A 21,069-nucleotide genomic window follows, 5' to 3' on the forward strand; every position below is an offset into this window, starting at 1 on the left:
CTATTTCTACCACCTAAGGGTATTAACGTAATAATTACATACTTATGTCATAGAATCATATATGTACAAAAATAACATGATAAACACACTAGGTAATTTAACTATCTAAATCAAAACACTCCACAGTGGCAGAAGAGACAGGGATAGGGCTTCATCTGATCTCCTCCAGTCCAACTACCACCTTGGAAAATAGTGCTGAGAATTCAGACAACACGCTGCTATTCGGTGTTATTTGTGTAGTCTTGGGTAAGGAAAATCAGACAAACAGAAACGAGAGCAAAAACTAACAATCCCGCTACACACTTTCAATCGTTTTTGTGTTCGCAGTTTTGCTTTCTCAAAGCCGTAGAGTGTATAAACTGTATACCAACATATAGTTTATTCATGATCTATTCTTGAAATTAATCCACACAAAACTAATTCCAAGTGAAGAATGACTTCAATTATATTGATGATTTACAACATAAAAACAAAGCATCTTCTTGCAGGAGCCATGTTTTACTGTAAAGTATCCTCTTTAAACATTTGTTGCATCAATTCTGGGTGAACCACGATGGTCTCTTCCTGTCCCGTTCAATGATCCTCTTGCCCTGGTCTTGTTCACCCGGCGTCTCCCCCGAGTACAGAACTATTGTCTCTACGGTAGGAGCCTTAAAAGGGCCCCCTTCTGCTTTCCCCATCTGTCTTCTGATTTCTGCCGTCTCCTTGCGCACCTTCTCATAGCAATGGCCACAGAGGACGTGCTTCTGTTTCAGGTGTCCACATTCCGGACAAACGTCTATATTATACTATAAAAAAATGAGTAAGAGAGATTTTAACAAGGCCCATTGTAAAGCACAACTAAAATCTGACGTACACTGTCCCTCTCTCATAGCGTTGGGGTTGCATGATGTCCTGCCCCATCTTCTTTTTAAATAGAGAAACAGGACAAGCATCATCGAGTGTCCGTGAGACAAATCAGCACGAGGATTCGAGGCTAATTACACACAGCACTGATATTTTGCTGAAAGATCATATATGCCTCTTAATCCCAATTAAAAACAACCACAAAAAACATTGCCATTGAGTTGATTCTGACCCCCTGTAGGACAGAGTAGAATTAGCCCACTGGACTTTGGGGCCAGAGCGTGGTGCCCCAACAGACTGGACTGGAAAACGCTCCTAAGGGCCAGCAAAGATCCCTGAACTAACTACAAGCTTTTCTCTTGTGAACTGTTTTGTTCTGTTCTTTTTCAGTGATTTGTTTTGGTTGTTTTGTTGTCTGGTTGTATACTGTTGCTTTGTGTTCCTCTGTCTAGTTTTCGTGCATGTTAGTGACTCCACAGGTCTGTCTGAATAGGACAGGCTGGATGAACTATCTGGATGAAAAACAACGGGACCGACAGTTCCGGGGGGACTTGGGGTGGGGGGTAGGGGGGGTAAGGAAGTGGTGTTAACAAACCCAGGGACAAGGGAAAAACATGGGACCCCAAAGGGTAGAGAAGGGGGAGTGGCAGGCCTGATGGGAAATGATCGAGGGTAAGGTTGCTTAGAGAAGAGGTATACTCTAGCCCAGGTGGCGATGAAGCATGGTAGTAGGGCAGGAGGAAGGTCAAGGGAGATGGAGGAAAGAGCTAGGAGTCAAAGGGCATTCATGGAGGTCTAGACAAAGACATGTACATGCAAATATATATAGGAGGTTGGGGAAATAGATCTTTGTGTCGATATTTATAGGTCAAGTATTAAGGTGGCGGAAGGACCTTGGGCCTCTACTCAAACACTCCCTCTATGCATGAATACCTTCTTTTATTAAATTGGAACTCTATGATGCTCACTCTCCCGACACAACGGCTGGAGCCAAAGTGGGTGAACAAGTAAATGTGGTGAAGAAAGCTGATGGTGCCCGGCTATCAAAAGAGATAGTGACTGGGGTCTTAAAGGCTTGAAGATAAACAAGCGGCCATCTAGCTCAGAAGCAACAAAGTCCACATGGAAGAACACACCAGCCTGTGTGATCGAGTGGTCCCAAAGGGATCAGTTACCAGGCATCAAAGAACAAAAAATCATATCAGTGACTGCACACCTCCATGATAGGATCGCTGAAGACAAATGGGTGCACAAGCAAATGTGGTGAAGAAAGCTGATGGTGCCCGGCTATCAAAAGAGATAGTGTCTGGGGTCTTAAAGGCTTGAAGGTGAACAAGCGGCCATCTCGCTCAGAAACAAATAAGCCCACATGGAAGAAGCACACCGGCCAGTGCGATCACGAGGTGCCCAAGGGACCAGATATACGGCATCATGCAAAAAAAAAAAAAGATATAAGTGTGTGTATGTATGTGTATATATGTGTATATGTATATATGTATGTGTATATATATATACCATATTAAATGAAGGGGGAAGTGCAGAGTGGAGACCCAAGGCCCAAGTGTCGACCAATGGAGATCCCCTCATAGAGGGGCCTAGGAGAGGAGATGGGTTAATTAGGGTGTGAGGTAGTATCGATGAAGAACACAGCTTTCCCCCAGATCCTGGATGCTTCCTCCCCCCAACTACCATGATCCGAATTCTACCTTGCAGGGCTGGATAGGACAGAGGCTGTACACTGGTACATATGAGGGTTGGAGGTACAGGGAATCCAGGGTGGATGATACCTTCAGGACCAAGGGCGTGAGGGACGATGCTGGGAGAGTGGAGGGTGAGTGGGTTGGAAAGGGGGAACTGATTACAAGGAGCCACATGTGACCTCTTCCCTGGGAGAGGGACAGCAGAGAAGGGGGGAAGGGAGACCCCGAATAGGGCAAGATATGACAAAATAACGAGGTATAAATTACCAAGGGCATATGAGGGAGGGGGGAAAGGGGAGGGAGGGGGGGAAAAAAAAAAGAGGACCTGATGCAAGGGGCTTAAGTGGAGAGCAAATGCCTTGAGAATGATTGGGGCAGGGAATGTATGGGTGTGCTTTATACAATTGATGTATGTATATGTATGGATTGTGGTAAGAGTTGTTGGAGTCCCTAATAAAATGTAAAAGAAGAAAAGAGAACAAAATGATTAGGGCAAAGACTGTACAGATGTGCTTTATACAATTGATGTATGTATATGTATGAACTGTGAAAAGAATTGTATCAGCCCCAATAAATTGTTAAAAAAAAAAAAAAAGAATTAGCCCACTGGATTTCCATGGCCGTAAACCTTTACAGAAGCAGACGGCTACATCTTCATCCCTCCCGCTGCCGAGCTCCTCATTAGCAGGTGGGCACTGGACAACCAGGGCTCACGGAATCCCAACTATTAAACTCTAATAAGGAGCATCCTAACACATCAAAAGCTTCCCGACACCAGCAATTTCAATAAGAGACCGAGGGAAAGAAAGCCCCGCCCCTTTTCTTTCAATCAGTCTTTCCCTGCTTTATCACAGACCTTTTCAAATTCCTATAAAAACAGAAGTTCGTTATATGCTGCAATTCTTTTTGTTAACAGCTTAAAGCCATTGATCATATTACATCTGAGGACATTTTAATGAGTTTTTATACATGCCTATCCCAACGTGTAGACATTCGAGTGGCGTGCATGGTTTGCACTAGACCACAAACCAAGACTCTGGTTCAGACTCACCCAGGGGGCTTATGGGGAAAAGTCTGACCTTAGACATGACAATGTCTAACGAATGTAGGGTGTGGCGATCAGCTTTATAAGATCACAGCTGCTGTGGAAAACAAGGAAGTCAACAGTACCTGAAAGCCTAACTGTTAAGCCCATGAACTGTAAAGTAGGCACTTTAATTTGTGCTCACTAGCTCAATGAGGACAGTGCATCCACGTGGGCAGAATGGACTCGTCTGAGAACAGGAACACACAAGGACAGAGTCAAGGGAAAGGGGGCTCCAGAGGCAGACAGCCAGAGGGCAAATTCTGGCTCTACCACTAATAGCTGAGTGACCACAGGTAAATACTTTTTTTTAACCTTAATTTGTCCAGCCCAAAAGTTAGGAAAATGTTATTTACTTTGAAGGGTTATTATGAAGATTTGATAAAACAACACTGTGGGCAGATTAGCTATGTTTTATCATATGCCTAAGGAGCTCCTTAAGAAGCCCTGCGGGCATTGTTGGTTGCATGTTAGCCTACGAACTGCAGTTTGAACCCACCTGCCGCTTAGTGGGAGAAAAATAAGGCTCCTTCCTTCTGTAAAGACTGACAGCCCAGGAAACCTTAGGAAGCAGTTCTACTCTGAGCTACAGGGTCACAATGAATTAGTCAACTCAATGTTTAGTGAGGATTCCTTCACGGCATTTTAATGGATATCTCAAATAAAACAGTATCTAAAATAGTAAAATCAGCATTATAGTATTATGTGCACAACAATAAAGTTAAATATACTTATTAATTTTAACTTTAGATGCTGCGATAGTTAATGTATACCCTTATTCAGTTCAAAACCACAGGGCTCAAGACTATCATAGCTCACATGTCCAAAGATGCCTAAGCACTTCATACCTGAATATTCTGTCCCATCTCCAAACTAGTTCCTTGACTATGTCTTAATATTTAGGCTGGAAGACAGATTATCTACATAATCTGAGAGTATTTTTGCTTTAGGTCCAAAGCCAACAAACATCTACAATCAGAGAACAATTCATAAGCTATACGGCTATCCCATGAGCATGCTCGCTGGTAGGCCTGAAAAGGAGGATACCCACAAAAATGACCCCCGTACCTTCACTTTAATAAGCTTCTGAGGGTTTCTTCTCCGACATCGGTTCACTTCAATAGAGCGCCTATTTTTAGGAGCTGCCATCCAAAAGATACTATCCAAGAGGCTAGGCATTTCCTCACTTCCACTGTAATCATTTGCTGGTTCTGCAAATACAGCCGGGCCCTGGACTGCTATTGCTGGTGCTACAAAATAAAACATGGAGTTACAGAATCCATTTCTAGCTTTTAAATGGCTATTTAACAACCAGTGATAATGTGGGGGGGGGCAAGGAGGACGTATCATATTCACGTATTACATATGTCTATGTCTGTTGTTGGCTGCCACTGAGTTAGTCCTAACTTAGGGAGACCACGTGTACAACAGAACGAAACACTGCCCAGCCCTGTCCCACCCTCACGATGGCTACGCTCGAGACCTCTTTGGCAGCTACCCTATCAGTCCATGTCCTAGAGTGGCCTCCTCTTTTTCATGGACTTTCTACTTTACCAACCATGTCCTTTTCCAGGGTCTGGTCTCTCTGGATAACAATAAAGATTAAAGATAATTTAGAATCTGTCAAATCCAATAAAAAAGACTTAACAGGAAAACTTAGCCATTAAAACCTACTACACTTAATAAAGAGATCATAAGGGAATTTAAAAAAAAACACAGACACACAACCCTCAAACCAAATTGTTTTTTCAGAGGGACTTGAAATGCAATACTAAGTTCTGTCGAGTTTCTCACCTCATGCCATAGCCTTCAAGGCTAAGGTGCACCTGACTCAAGCCATAGTATTTCCTATCGCCTCGGGGGCACGTGAAAGCTGGCAGATGAACTAGACTGGCAGAGAATGGACGCCTCTGGATTAGGGCAGTGGCAATAAACACTGAAAGGACCATGGACTGCCCAAAGAAGAAACAAATCTGTCCAGGATGCTCGTTGAAGGTGAGGACATGTTATCAGGGCAGAGACCAGTCCCTTCTGAAGGCCATCATGCTTGGTAGATGGTCAGCGAAAGACAAATCCCCGTGATGAGAGCTGCAACCGTGGACTAAGCGGATCACCGACTGTGAGGACAGCAAAGAAGCGGGCACATGGGGTCACTATGAGTTGGAAAGGACTGGAAAGCTTCTACAACAGCGCAAGTTGGACTAATCAGAACAGGTGCCCGCTTCTCTGGGTATGATCTTGGGGCCTCTCTGAGGGTCGCTGTAAAGAGGAACACCCACGGGGATTATCCAAAGAGTTAAGGTTTACTGATTAGCACATCAATCCTGCAGTGGCGCCGCCGGCCATAAGCACTGGACCACTTTGTAAGGTTGGCACTTTGCTTCCAAAGTCAACAGTCCTGGAAACCCAGTCTATTCGGCACACATGGGTGGGGGGGTGCCTCCGGCGCCTCTATCGACTCTCCTGCCACTAACGACAACGCAATACATTGCGTGACAATATAGTGCGCTCTGTGTTGGACTGGCTATTTACCACATTCGAGGATGTTCGCTAGAAAACGTGGGATGCCTTCGCAGATCGAATAACTGTGGCGATTGTAACGTCCAAGAAACTTCCAATTACAATGAATTCCTGGTGACTGATTATACAGCAACCAGGCTTCGTCCTTGGAACTCAAAACGCCGCAGACCAGGGGAGGGTGCATTCTACGCGCGGGAAAGGAAGGATCGGAGCCTGACCGTAGCAGGCCCTGGCGCCAAGTTGTAAGCTGGAATTGCATTCTGTGTGCACCCGTGGGCCATCAGTCATAACGCGGGCGCGGGCGAGAGAGAGAGAGAGAGAGAATGGCCAAAGGGGGTGTCTGTTGTTTGTGGGAAGCGACTGCATCATGTCCCCTAGGCAGGGCCCCAAATCAGAGTACAGGGTGAAGGCACCCGGCATCAGTTCCGTCCACTGCGCTGCTGCTTCCAGTCCAATGCCCACTGCGACTCTCCTCACCTACCCCAAGGAGGGCCGGGAACGCCTGGTCGACTCCGCAGGAGGCTCCGCTGCAACCGCTCCCAACAGTTTCGCAGGAGTCCCCGCGCCGCGGGCCAAGGAGTGACCACCAGGAGCAGCATGGCCGACGCCATCTTCCCAGCTCCCAGCGGGCTCCCACGGCTTGCTGGGGTCAACCCAACCTCGAGCAGGCGCACTGACGCGCAGTCTTGTGGGACGGAGCCCTGGAACTACGATGCCCAGCATGCCCCGCGTCGGCTCGACTCTCCTCCAATCAGAGAGCTGGAGGAACGACCCCCGGGGCGGGGAAATGAAGCCCGACGGGCGGCAGTGCGCATGCGTGTAGTCGTGCAGCCGACCTCCGGGTGAAGATGGCGGAACGGGGCTACAGCTTTTCGCTCACTACATTCAGGTACGGAAGGCGCCCCAAGTCCTCCGTGTAGCTGAGGTTGCAGGAGCCCCTCCTGCGGCCCCATGTCGTCCCTGAGGCTCTTTGGCGTGATGCCTTCGCGTGATCCAATAGAGAACGGAGATGGAAATGCCGCTTTGCGAAGTCATGGACCGGGCGGGGCCCAGGGACCCGCTGTTCGCGAGGCCGAGGGACGCGGGTCGGGAGAGTGTGCGGTTAAGTGGGGGCAGCGGGGGGCGACGCTCCCAGTCACAGATTCTCTTTCCTTTGGGAACCAGAGGGGAAGGCAGATTTGGACTAGCCATCTCCGGGCCTGGCAGAGTCAGACTCTCCCTCCGGACCCAGCCCGGGCGGCCTGATTCCAGGGGGTGTGAAACGGAGTCTTCGTCGTCACAGCTTTTCCTCAGAAAGCCTCGGGATCAATGTTTGGTCGATTCCGACGCCGCCGCCGGGCACTCGTGTCTGCGGAAACCTGCAGCTTTCGCTTTCTCTTGTTGCCCGGGTTAGAAGTACACGGATTCAAAATGAAAGCGCGGGCCACGTTCTGTCATGTACCAGCGAACTTTAAAAGTTCGTATACAAGCCCCATAACCGTTTAATTCAGTTTTTCCACCGACTTTTTGAAGCCCTTTCGTAGTGCTACATGGGCCCCAGATTTCTAGGCCCCTCGTGCGTGTTGTCTTTCTTGAGGGCGAGGCGGTGGGGGGCCAGGGGGTGATAGTTTTATAAAGGATTGCAAAATTTTCAGGGATAGAACAAGAGGTTAAAGTAGTAATTATGTTTTCCAAGGTATACTTGAGACAAATCATTCCCAATTTAAGGACCCATGCTGAAGGGTAAAATAAATAATCAAGGAAGGATTCTGATTAACCATTTTCTTAAAGTTCATTTGTTGAAATGAGGTTGTAATCCAATCCTGTCCTAAATAAAAGTCAGGTAAGACCTACCTTTTATTAAGTACTTTCTCTCTGAGTGCACCTTAACTTACTCAATCTCTTTCCACAGTTATGTTGGGTAACCTACTTCGCCATTTTAAAGACGAGGAGGCCATGGCCCAGAAAAGTAAATAACTTAGCCAAAGTCATTGAGGAGTAGCTGGGTTGGCATTCAATCTGCATTCTTTCAGATGACAAAATTAATATGCTTTGTATTACATTAGATGATCTTCTTAAAATCCTAAACCAACACCCTCTTTAAAATCTTAATAAACAAGGGTATGCCGTTTTCTTTTTTAATTTTTGCATTAGTTTTCTCAATAATTTATCATGTGCCCTATGGTGGAAGCATCATATACCATATAGTGTAGCAGCATGTCTTTGAGGCAGCCATATGGAGACAGGTCCTAGTGGCATAGTGAACTAGCTGCTCCATGGCAGAAAGATGAGCCTTCCTACTCCTGTAAAAGGTTAGTCTAGTGTATCCACAGGGACCGTTCTACCTTGTCTTATGGGATAACTGAGTCAGAATCAACTCAGTGTCAATGAGTGTGTGTGTGCGTGCATATACATACAATGTATGTATATAACATGTACACATCAGGAACTCACTATTCATATTAGTGAATGAATTCAGACTCAGAGTGACTCTATAGTACTATACCATGTTTCCAAGACTATTATATTGAAATGGTGATCATCAAAGAAAAAATAACCTAATATATATTTTAAGTGTCTGCTAATGTCCTGTTCAAGTCAATGAAGTAATTAGGTTTACTCCTTACTGGATTTAGATGTGGATATGTATATCAACCAAAACATTAAATTTCTGATACTAGGTTACCTGCTGAAATCCTAGTGAATAGAGCTTATGCTTTGTTGAGGAAGACTGAGATAAAAATAATTGACGTATCTTAGCCAGAGTGTTAGTATAAGATATCCAAAGTGTAGGTGTGTGAAATTAAACCTTGTTTGAGCAGTCAGGAGTAGTGTCGCTGGAAATGTGACATTTCTGTTTAGGAAGGATTCACTAGACCTAGAGTAAAAAATATGTTGGTTCAAGGAATTCATTTGTCCAATGGACTTCTGAAGTTCAGAGTAATCTAGAGCCTTGGTGGGATGGTGTGAGATAAGACCCAAGTGACAAGGTAGTGTCCATAATTTTATAAAACTAAACCATGCCTATCCTCTCTTAGAGAAGAGATGGGGACCTAGCTATGTCGGACTGGGTGAGGTACTTTTATTTGAGGACAGCATTTTTCTGCATTGTAAAGATTTATTTGTTGTCATACTTTTGACTGAGCAACTAGCTCAAAATGGGCTAGCTTGGAACTTGTGTTTGGCCCCAGCAGATGAGCTGTTGAACAACCTTCTCATGGCTCCTGTAGGTAGTTTACCAGACAGAAAATACTTCATCGAGAATGATAGTCCAAGTCTTACATCGAAGGCCATGTCCATTTTCCCAGACACATTCACTCCGAGTACTGTTCCCATTCAGTGCTTACTTGGTGCCAGATTTGTCTCACAAACTGTTGGGCTTTTTTAGCCATTGCTTCATTAATTGGCAATGCAGCCCTTGAAATAGGTAACGATTGTATTAGTATTCCCATCTTATAGATGAGGAAACTGTGGCACAAGTTATAAGCTTGCCTCAGGAAAGCAGAAACAATAATGGTGTTGATCACGGGCATGAGACAAAGCACCCAGAGGAAACCCGAGGAGTGTGTTCACATCACTCAGTAACCGTGTTTGCTGTCAGCCCCACTTTCTTTGTGATTGGGGGATGCTGTTTGACCTGTACATCCGCCCTTTCTCAGAGAAACGCCCGCACGAAATACATGAGAGTATGTGTATTTAGAAACCGCCTTTGATGGTTTTCGTGGTTGTTTTCAGCCCGTCTGGTAAACTTGTCCAGATTGAATATGCGCTGGCTGCTGTAGCGGGAGGAGCTCCTTCGGTGGGAATTAAAGGTAATCACATTTGCATATGCACAGATATGGTCAAATGTAAGTTTATCAAATGCATAATTTCAAGTGCTTGCTAGTAGTCTGATACCTTTTTGGAATTAATAATTAATTTGTAAATAATGGCAGCATAAATCTTAATAGTTCTCTTCATATTTAATTTACAGTATTTTAACTTGTAAAGGAACTGTAAGTGATCTAAGAAGTTGATTGAGTAGATATTTTTTTCCAAAATAATATAGCCCTTTGTAAATGGTGTGATAGTGTGGAGAGCAGTTGATATATTGAAACCAACTTTTTTCTTTGGCTTTGCTTTCACTGATAGATCACTACTACATGACAGTTTTTTACTTCCATATAATTTAGAAAGGACTAATTGTGGAACTTCATCTCAAGATATTATCATTACGTCATACCTTAATATGTTGGGTTTTTGTTCTTTTTTGGTCACTCTTACAAGTGAGAGCAAAGATGATTTGCCATTCCTTAGTCAGTGGTTCTCAACCTTCCTAATGCCGCGACCCTTTAATACAGTTCCTCATGTGGTGACTGCGCAGCCATGAGGTTGCTACTTCATGACTGTAATTTCACTACTGTGAGGAATCAAGTGACCCCTGTGGAAGGGTCACTTGACCTCCAAGGGGTCACACCCACTGGTTGAGAACCGCTGCCTTAAGTGATTAAGATACAGGAATCAAGTGGAAAGGGTTTTACAAACTGGGAAAATGAGTGAGTTTTGGTGAAATCACGGTTAGAAAATGTTGAACCGCAGTCTTGGATTAAACTTTTTATTGTTGTCTTTTTAAGCTGCAAATGGTGTGGTCTTAGCAACTGAAAAGAAACAGAAGTCCATTCTGTATGATGAGCGAAGTGTACACAAAGTGGAACCCATCACCAAGCATATAGGCCTGGTGTACAGTGGCATGGGCCCAGATTACAGGTACTTATGCCATCCTGTCTTGTTTTGGTCACCGTATCATGAATTGCTTTTGCTTTGAAAATAAAAGTCCAAAAATACTTTTCATTTCCTAACTCTTATTTTAAAAGAAATCTTGGTAGTGCTCTGCTGCTAACACAGTTCAGCGTTTTGAACCAACCGGTCATTCTGTGGGCGAAAAGACTGGGCAATCTGCTCCCATTGAGATGAACTCCACTGCCATCGAGCCGACTCCCAGTCATGTTCTAGGGCAGGGTAGAGCGGTCCCATCGTTTTCCAAAACTAACTTTTAACTGTTAACACATTGAACCGCTCGTAGCTGAACGCCTGGTACTGCGTGCTCCTGATGTAAAGACTGCCTCACAGCCTAGGTAAAGCGATGGGGCCTGTGTGCGAGTTGGAATGCACTCGAGGGCGTGCAGCAGCAGCAGCCAGGCACTGTAAAGATGATACAAGTAGCACCTGTCAGCCTGGCGGGTCCTTCTTCACAGAGGACTAAAACCCTCGAGGCTCCTAAGGGCTGCAGACTGTGGGCCATCAAGATTCAGGTGTTCCTATCAGTACTCCCTTCCCCTTTCACTGGGAAAATACAGATAGGCATTGCCTAAAATAGTAATCAAAGCTGCCCTAGTTCTTACTGCTATTACCTCTGGGAATCATCCAGAGTGGTTTTGAGCTATCTCATTGGTATTATTAATACAGTATGTGTAACAGTGTTGCTATGCATCTGATTAGATAGGTTAATGAGGTGATGGGGGAGATGGAGTGCTTTAATTAATTCTTTTCTTCTTTGCTAGAGTACTTGTACACAGAGCTCGGAAATTAGCTCAGCAGTACTATCTGGTTTACCAAGAGCCTATTCCCACAGCGCAGCTGGTACAAAGAGTAGCTTCTGTCATGCAAGAATACACCCAGTCTGGGTAAGTTCTTATTTCTTGACATGGATTATGAATTGAAAAAAGCAAAAGTCATTTTAAGAGTAGATGTGAGTCGGAGAGTGCTTACTCTATTGGTATTTATGTAACAAGTCAAGAAAGTCCCTATGATGAGAGCTGATCTTAACCGAGTCAAGAATCTGTTCGCTGAAGATTGGGAAAATGTCCTCTTCGCGTCACAGTGAGAGCCCATCTAGAAACAGCATTCTTTTGCCAGTGACGAGTACAGTTCTTGATGAACAGATAATGGTTGCTGCTTTCAACCATTTCTTTCCTAGCAGAAGAGCTTATAAGCAATAACACTTTGACACATATTCATTTAATTTCAGCATTCTTAAATTGGTGTGTAAATGGGCCTAAACTGCTTTAAAGGTGGTTGGTGACTCAGAATGTAGCCAGTGGAAAAGCCATGTTAGCTGAAAGTTGTCATTTTGTTAAGACACTTAAGTGCTACTCCTCAATACATATTTTACCATTTACCGTATATACGCAAATAAATATAAGCCAACCCAAATAACAGCCAAAGCACCTAATTTTACCATAAAACCAGCATTAGAAATGTGCTGGGAAACTCAGCTTCTTATACACGAGTATATACAGTAACCCAAAATTGTTTGACTGTTGCTTTTCTATACCATAAAGAAAGAATTATTTTTACTCAGATAACTATCAGCCAAAATTTCAGTAAACTTAGAAGTTTAGTCGAGTATACACGACATCTGCTTTGCTTTGAAGTACTAATGAATTCTTATTTTAGGATTTTATTACAATACAGAAGCCAAGTAATTGTCATTTTCTCTTCTTCAGTGGTGTACGGCCATTTGGAGTTTCTTTACTAATTTGTGGTTGGAATGAGGGACGACCTTATTTATTTCAGTCAGATCCGTCTGTAAGTATTATGAGCTGTGGCTGAGGAGTTTGTTTAAGTACTTTGTGAATATCTAATAAAAATAGATTAAGAGTTTAAATTTGAGCTGTATTTTTCCCTTTTCTTTTGTACTTGAAAAATAGTTCAAACTTTTAATTTAGCCTGGTAAGGAATCTACATTAGTTCTGCCTTCCCTGTTTTCCTGTCATGTTCATTAACTTCACATATTTGAATGGAAGGGCTGTTGAGGTTGTTGTTAGCAACTCTTACGTCTATAGGGTTGTAGCACTTTGCAGAATATTGCTAGTGAACTTGTGCATTATTTGGAGCTACCCTGATAGTGTGACTCCTTGAACCAAAGCATTGTGGATATGTTGGGTTGAGCATTTTGAAAATCATGGATCTAGTGTCTCGATGAGTTATCTGCTCTAAAGCAGACCAGCCGTGTCAGAAGGCATGCATTCGTAAAGTATGTAATATTCTACATCTGTCTCATTTTCCTTGAAGAGCACTTTAGGCAGTCAGGATTAGGCATTGATCTTTCATAATAGGCCTGATCAAAACTAAGTGTTGATTGATCATTACATAATTACAGGTTCATCCACGTTCAACTTTATGGTCTAACCTAAAATCTGAAAGAGAAAAGAAAAGTAATTTCCCTTGTTCAGTACTTAAATTTGAAAAATACTATGAGTATTTTTAAAATATATTAAAATGTGAGTATATTTTTATAAATGTGGTTTTACAACTGGCACAACTAATACATATGAACTACAGTTGCTTTCATTCTAACATTAAATATAAAAAACTTGGGATATTTTTAATGACAAGCCATCTTTTTATTGATATATTAATTGATGATCAATTACCATTTTTCAGATAGCTCTAGTACACATTTTTAGATCCACTCATTTCTATTAATCTGAACTCTTACTCATGATTATTTAAGTTAACCTCAGTTTCCTTTAACTTTTTTGGACATAATTTTGTACAGTAAATTGTACATAGTTCAAATGTATAATTTTTATGCACGTCAATGGATGTACGTCCCTGAGAAAATTGTCACCACAATCTGTAGTTTCCATAACCCCCAGAAGCGGCCTTACACCTCTTTTGATGCCTCACTCTGGCCTTCATTAAAAGCAGCCGGTTCTGGTTCTGTAAGGTATATGCTATTCTATCCCAATGTTCTCTCTTGGAATTTAGAGTCAGTTGTAGAGTTAAAATGTATATGTTGTAAGGCAATACAATTACTGTTTCTAATACACTGTTCTCCCTCTTCCCTTCTGACTAGGGTGCTTACTTTGCCTGGAAAGCCACAGCAATGGGAAAGAACTATGTGAATGGGAAAACTTTTCTGGAAAAAAGGTATTCTTAGGTGCCTTGGGAAACTTCCTGGTGTCTAGCTACCTTTAAGTTAATGTCATGGGCTTAAACATCTTTTTTTTTTTTTAAACAAACCTTTGTGTTTAAACCTAATTACATGTAAAAAAAAAAAAAAGAACAAACTCTCCCTATCCTTCACTGTAGTACATGGTGGTGATATTTAATTTTTAAGGCTCTCTCTGTCTTTTGGTTCTTTCCTAAAATAAAATTTTCTTTTTAACTACTTTTTTTCTACAATCTCAAAAAAATAAAAGCATTCATTTTTTGGATAATGAGAAAAGGTGTTCATCAAGAAAATTTTTTTAATAGTTTTATTGGCATATAATTCATAAATTATGTAATTCAGTAGTTCAGTCATTTATACAGTCACCACCACAAACAATTTTAAGAACATTTTCTTGAACTAATTGTTATTAGTTCCCCATTTCCCCTCAAGCTGCCCACAAGGAACCATTGATCCAGTTCCTGCTTCTGTAGATTTACCCATCACGGACTTCACATGCAGAACAGAAGTTGAGAAATAGCAAGACTAACAGTAACACAACACAACGAAAACCTCAATCGAAAGGAAAGCAGAAAATATTAAAAACTAGAACAACTGTAAAATGGGTCCAAAAGATTAAATGAAATGTTGCAAAATTTTAACCTAACTATAGCTTCAATAATACACTTTCCAATTCATTGTGCGGGCGATTTGAATCCTTAGTCCATAGTCAGGGGACATTCACCAGAGGCCTAACTCAAGTGTGCTGTTCCTGCTTGCCCCCGTCCCCTCACCCCCCACCCCCTACCCCAACACAAGCACGCCTTTTTGTTTTTAACTGAAGCAACTTTTGAATGCATCAAAAGGGAGATCAAAGAAAAAATAATTTTAACGTAACTGTGTTTGTCATAATGGACTTTACAATGCTCTGTCTGATAATAGGCTACTCACATCCCTCAACTATGCTCAGGGAATTCATCAGAGGCTTAAAGATCCATGTGTGAACTCTGCAAATGGATTTTGGGCTAAAAGGGGGGGGGGAACCCCACTGCCATTGAGTTGATGCTGACTCATAGCAACCCTATAGAACAGGATAGAGCTGCCCTGGTGGGTTTCCAAGACTAACCTACAGCAGTAGAAAGCCTCATCCTCCGGTGGAGCACCTGGTAGTTTTGAACTGCTGTCCTTTTAGTTCACAGCCCAATGTGAAACCACTGTGATCCCATGCTCCTTGGGATATGAAAACTTAGAATGTGGGGATTCAGCACATAGATTTGCAGTGTTAATGTTGAAATTATTAAAACTCTTGGTCTTGAGATGAAATGGTAAAATTAAATAATTGTAGTATCCTAAAACACTTCTTTAATGCTTATATATTAATGATCCTACCAAATACAGATGAAGTTTTAGCAAAAGGAAAATTCCTCTGCTGTGATTTTAAATATTGAAAGATGTCTCCTGAAATAAACTCATTCTGTGATGACACTCTTCATTATGCTGAACCCCCAGCAAGTCTCAGTTTCATTTTGGGACAGCTAAAGATTGCTGTGAGTTGGCATCGAGTAGACAGGACAGTGTATTTACCGTTGTTTATTTCAATGAAGTGATTATAAGAACTAATTCTTAACTTAGCAGTTTAAAGAGTGTGTTTTTGGTTTTTTTAACGGAATCCTTTACTATTGCAAGCAGTGCTTAACTAGTAACAAAAAATACTCAGCAGTGTCATAACAAGAAGGTCACTTTCTGTTTCCAAATTCCTTAGATACAATGAAGACCTGGAGCTTGAAGACGCCATCCATACAGCTATCTTGACCCTAAAGGTTAGTTCCGTCCCTAGCCCTTGGATTTTATGATGGCATTATTGCGATCTGCTTGGGAAATTGAGGGTTTTTCTAACTTTCTCCTTAGGAAAGTTTTGAAGGACAGATGACAGAAGATAACATAGAAGTTGGAATCTGCAATGAAGCTGGATTTCGGAGACTGACTCCAACTGAAGTTAAGGACTACTTGGCTGCCATAGCCTAATAAAGACATGACTGAACAATCTGATTTCCTATCATCTATCTACTCTTAACCTGGTTAAAGTATGCTTTGTTTTGCAGGCTTTTTGCAGAATTATTTCTACATGGTTTAATGGACCCGTGTTTTTAAAGTGATACAAATCATAATAAACTGTTAAACCCAACTTCCAGCTTTTTAAGAGTTTGTGCAATTTTAATATAGCTATTTCATGCTTTTATCACACTTGATTTCTGCAAAGCACTGTAACGCTTCAGTCTTCATGCAGTTTCAGTTGAGCTAAATCTTGCTGTCCTCTTACTACCAGATGGTGCCTAAGGATTTTTCAGGCACCTTGAGACGTGGATTAGTGAAATCCTAGGATGCTCTGAGAGATTGCACTCAAGGTAACAGGGCAAAACCATGATGGTGTACAGATTAAAATATTATGTAAGTAAGTAAAAATCAGTTTGTAAATTCTGTAGTTTTCCATCACAAGAAGTTGAAAGTATTTTAAAAGAAGCCCCTTAGATTACATTAGACCGTTTAAACTCAGTGATGAACCTTAAGTGCTAGAAATAAAATCTAATACTTGCAGTTTTAAGTCTGTGGTTTAGGATTACATAAAATTAATGTGATCTTTACTATAGAACCTTGCCTATAAATAAAATCTGTGCAAGCAAGTAAGAAAACCGAAGCCACTGCCCTTGAGTCGATACTGACTCACAGTGACCCTGTTCTAATCTAAAGGACAGAGTAAAACAATCTTTCACAGGAGCAGACAGCCTCAGCTTTCTCTTTTGAGAGGGTCTCTGGGTTTGAACTGTTGGTCTCTGGTTAGCAACCCAATGCCTACTATACAAGGCTCCTTTAAGCAAAATCAAATAAAACCCCCATAGACGATGCATAGCAAGTCTATACAGGGTTTCAAAGGCTTTTGAATCTTTTATGAGAGCAGATAGCCTCTAGTATTCACAGGGAACAGCTTGTGGATTTGAACCACCAACCTTTTCGGTTCACAACCTAATAGTTAGCCATCTTAATACTTACCCAGCAGTATCTCCAGGGCTCCTTCCTTCACATAGTCCCAAACCACAAAAAGAAACTCTCTGCCATCAAGTCTATTCTGATTCATGGTGACCTTGCAGGACAGGATTAAATGGGTTCTGAGTCTGCAGATATTTACAGCAGTGAAAATTTGATCTTTCAGAGCATTTGGTGGTTTTGAACTGCTGACCTTTCAGTTAGTAGCCCAGCTCATAATCCACTGTGTTACCAGGGCTCCTTCAAGCAATAGGGTATCTAAATTCTGCTTTCGTTGGATGTTCTTTAGTGTTTGATATTTTATAACATCCTAGAGTAACAAAAGACATGTCATTAGCTTGACTCTTCAGCCAAGGAGAATTTAAGGGTTCACTAAGTTCAGAGGAGTAGAGCCTTGGGGACCATTTTATGAGGTTTCTCATTCCATCTATATTGCCATCGTGGAACATCCCCTATTTTAAGATGTTTGTCTTGAAGCATTATCTTACACTATGGATTCACTACCAATACACCATAGTAAAGAGAAGTGGACTTTAGAGTCAGGTGAGCCTTGGTTCTTATTACACCTCTCCCATTTATAACCTTGGTGATCAAGAACTTTCAAAGGACTAAACTTGATTGTCATGGGGAGGCGTGATAGGGATAATATTAGGTACTAAAGTTTAGCTGCCTCAGTTTGCTTCTCACTGCCATCAAATTGATTCTAACTCATAGCGGCCTTATAGGATGGTAGAATTCCCTGTGGGTTTCCAACACTGGAACCTGCATAGAAAAGCATCTTTCTCCCCCAGAATACCTGGTTTTGAACTGGTACCTGGCAGTTAGCTACCCACTAAGCTGAGGCCCTTTTTAATGTCCAACATTAAAATCAGAGGAAGACAAAGGGACTATAAATGCAATTGTATTTCCAGACAAAAGGAAAGTGCATATTTAGATTTTCTTTGAATGCTAGAAGTATTCAACAGAAATGCGTAACACCTGAGAGCGATTTCAGTCTAGATTCTGTAATTTTTCTCATCATTAAACCTGAATGCCAATCCCAACTGAAGTGGACTACATTTCTTGCTATTTTCAGTTTTTTCATTCCTTTAAATGTTTACTTATAACAACGTTACACTTTCTAAGCCACCTAGCTAACCTCTCATTTCTTGGGAAAGTCAGGTGTTTGTTTGTTTTTTTTAAGCTAGAAACCCATTGAATCTATAAAAGTTCCAAAGCTCTTGAATCATGTCTGGCTTACAGATCCTCAAAGTCCCTGGCATCGAGTCCATTCCTACTCATGGCAGGCCTGTAGGACAGGATAGAACCGGCCCCGTGGGTTTCTGAAGGAAGTAGAAATCCTCATCGATCTTCCGAGAGAGCTTGTGGTTCAAACTGCCAACTCTGCTGTTAGCCCGCCATGGAACCACTCCACTACCAGACTCCCTTTTGATCTTACTGAAGATTATAATTCTAAGGTTCTTAGCCTTTCCTGCTTTTGAATCTGCCTTTCACCCTTACAAGCTTCATCTCCATGCTCTCTATCCTTTCCATGTCCCGTTTCTTCACTGAACGATTGAGTGCATATTCGCAAAGCAATTCTTAGCAAAAGGAAGTAGAAAAAAATGCTTAAAATGTGCCTGTTAATACTCAGTTCCCAGCTGCTTGCCCTCAGCTCTCCTCAGGTACCTTACAAAGCCAGTGGGGCAGGGGTTCAAGTGCTCTGCCATGAACTCACCACCCGCTCTGCAGGAGAGACATGGAATGAACTCCATAGCACATTTGGAGGAATTCCAAACAAGGAATTTGGTTTGGTTCCTAAGCGTGAGCATATTTGAGAAGTTTAATAACAAAGACGTCATGAACCTTTCCAAAAGCCATCACTTAACTTCTTAAGGTCCTTGCTTCTATATTTCAAAATAGTACACTTTAAAGGTATTTCCAAATTCATAGATTAAACCAAACTCATTGCCATCAAGCCAATTTTGATGGATTGAGACCCTGATGTGCAGGACAGAACTCCTGTGGGTTTCCCAAGCAAGACTAACCCTGTTCAGGAGTAGCAAACCTACCTTTCTCTTGATAACGCAGCTGGTGGGTCTGAACTGCTGACCTTACCCTTAGTAGCTTGGTGCATAATCTGCTATGCCACCAGGGTACCTCTTCATATAGATTGGCCACTATCTACTAACTTTCTGTTCTGTAAAATGAGTAGAAGCTCTTAAGCCACCCTTACTGAGAGGCAAGGGAGTCAACATGGACAGTTGGATACTATGCCAGCAGTCTGGTAATATCTTGGGAGTACATTTCCCAGAACCCCTTGCTACCCCAGCAGATGTTCCTGAGAATTTGTGTATAAACCCTTTAAAAAGCTAAGTGTGCATATGAGTGTGAAGGCGAGTTGTTCTGCTAGCCACAAGTTCACAGTTCCAAGCCACCAGCTGTTACTGCAGGGGAAAGTTGAGGTGCTCTATTCCTGCAAAGAGTTTCACAGTCAAATGCAAAAAGACGCAGTTCTACACTGTGCTAAAGTTGCCATTAGTCAGAATTGACTGGATGGTGATGAGTTGGCCTTTGGTTATGTGTATGGAAAGTCAGAAACCAGCAAGGCTGGGTGGAAGGACTTTCTTCTCACTGCCATCACTAGTGATGCTGTACGACAGGGTCAGACTACCCCTGTGAGTTTCCAACACTTTATGGGAGTAGAAAGTTCATCTCCCCAGGAACCTGGGGGCTTGAAACTGCTGACCTTGTGACTAGCAGGCCAACACTTACCCACTCTGCCACCAGGGCTCCTCTTCTCCCTCAGGAGTTTCTTAAGATTGTCTTGTGATGCCCTGTGTCCTCCAAAAGTAAATCTTTATTTTGGTAAGATGAGAACCTGAATTCTGTTAACACTACATTTTCTTTCCTGTATACCTCCTCACTTCTCAGCTACCATTCATTATTCAACATTTCACAGTGATGACAATTTTTAAAATCGATTTTACGCCTTGACAACCTACATCTGGCAATAGCACTGAAGTGTGAAGCAAGGGTAGCCTCGCTTTTTTGTTTGCTTAATTTTCTGTGGCTATCCAAGTTTCTTGCCAGATTCCTTAACAAGATTGTATTTTCCTAAGGGTCAAAGACGAGGTAATCTAACAGCGTTCTCCTTAAGCCTCCGGGAACACACTGTCTTCCTACTCCAGTCCAGTCATGCTGGAAACTTTAATTTCCCTCTCCTTTGGTTGCCTTTTGAAAGCATTACTACACGCCCCGAGAGAGTCCAACGTTGCCAATGAGAAGCCTTCGGCTGTTTTATGTGATGGCCAAATTCTTTTTTTAAATTTTGTTTGTTAATTTTAACAAATCATCTTATTGGGGGCTCTTACAGGTCTTATAATAATCCATACATCCACTGTATGAACCACATCTGTACATATATTGTCATCATCATTTCCCAAACATTTTCTTTCTCTTGAGCCCTTGATATCAGCTTCTCTTTTTTTCCCCTCTCCCCAACCCTCGTGAACCTTTGATAATCGATAAATTATTTTTATTTTCATATTTTACACTATTTGCTGCCTCCCTTCACCCACGTTTCTGTTCTTCATCACCGGTAGGCTGGGGGGTAGGGGCAGGTGGGTAGTGGGGGGAGGTACTTCAATCAGCTTCCCACCCCTGCCTACTCTCAAGGTATCCCTACTCATTATTGATCCTGAGGGGTTTATCTGTCCTGGATTCTGTATCAGGAGCTCTTATCTATACCAGTGTACATGCTCTGGTCTAGCCAGATTTGTAAGCTAGAACTGGGGTCATGAGAGTTGGGGAGAAGGAAGCATTGAAGATCTAGAGGAATGTGTGCTTCGTCCATGCTATACTGAGCCTGGCTGGCTCGTCCCTTCCTTGTGACCACGAGATAATTGCCAAATTCTTTGTAGGTTTTTTTCCCCCTTGGAATTGTGTGGGATCTTCTCATCCTTATTATTGTGAAATTTCACAATATTTGCCTTTATGTGGGT

General features: G+C 42.3%; 2 protein-coding genes across 2 annotated transcripts; one reads left to right on the top strand and one right to left on the bottom strand.

Moving 5' to 3' along the window:
• Positions 1 to 357: 357 nt before the first annotated feature.
• Positions 358 to 6,794, bottom strand: MRPL32 (mitochondrial ribosomal protein L32). The gene is made up of 3 exons (XM_075558164.1): positions 6,632 to 6,794; positions 4,699 to 4,880; positions 358 to 788 (listed from the first exon to the last, which is right to left on the bottom strand). The coding sequence occupies exons 1-3, from the start codon at positions 6,759 to 6,761 to the stop codon at positions 534 to 536; spliced, it is 567 nt and encodes a 188-aa protein (XP_075414279.1). The 5' UTR covers positions 6,762 to 6,794; the 3' UTR covers positions 358 to 533.
• Positions 6,795 to 6,932: 138 nt separating this feature from the next.
• On the top strand, positions 6,933 to 16,229 carry PSMA2 (proteasome 20S subunit alpha 2). Its single transcript, XM_075558165.1, has 8 exons — positions 6,933 to 7,039; positions 9,865 to 9,941; positions 10,743 to 10,875; positions 11,670 to 11,792; positions 12,615 to 12,696; positions 13,970 to 14,043; positions 15,807 to 15,864; positions 15,953 to 16,229. The coding sequence occupies exons 1-8, from the start codon at positions 6,999 to 7,001 to the stop codon at positions 16,067 to 16,069; spliced, it is 705 nt and encodes a 234-aa protein (XP_075414280.1). The 5' UTR covers positions 6,933 to 6,998; the 3' UTR covers positions 16,070 to 16,229.
• The last annotated feature ends 4,840 nt before the right edge of the window (positions 16,230 to 21,069 follow it).

The sequence above is a fragment of the Tenrec ecaudatus genome, chromosome 9, assembly GCF_050624435.1.
Source record: "Tenrec ecaudatus isolate mTenEca1 chromosome 9, mTenEca1.hap1, whole genome shotgun sequence".
Lineage (NCBI taxonomy): Eukaryota > Metazoa > Chordata > Mammalia > Afrosoricida > Tenrecidae > Tenrec > Tenrec ecaudatus.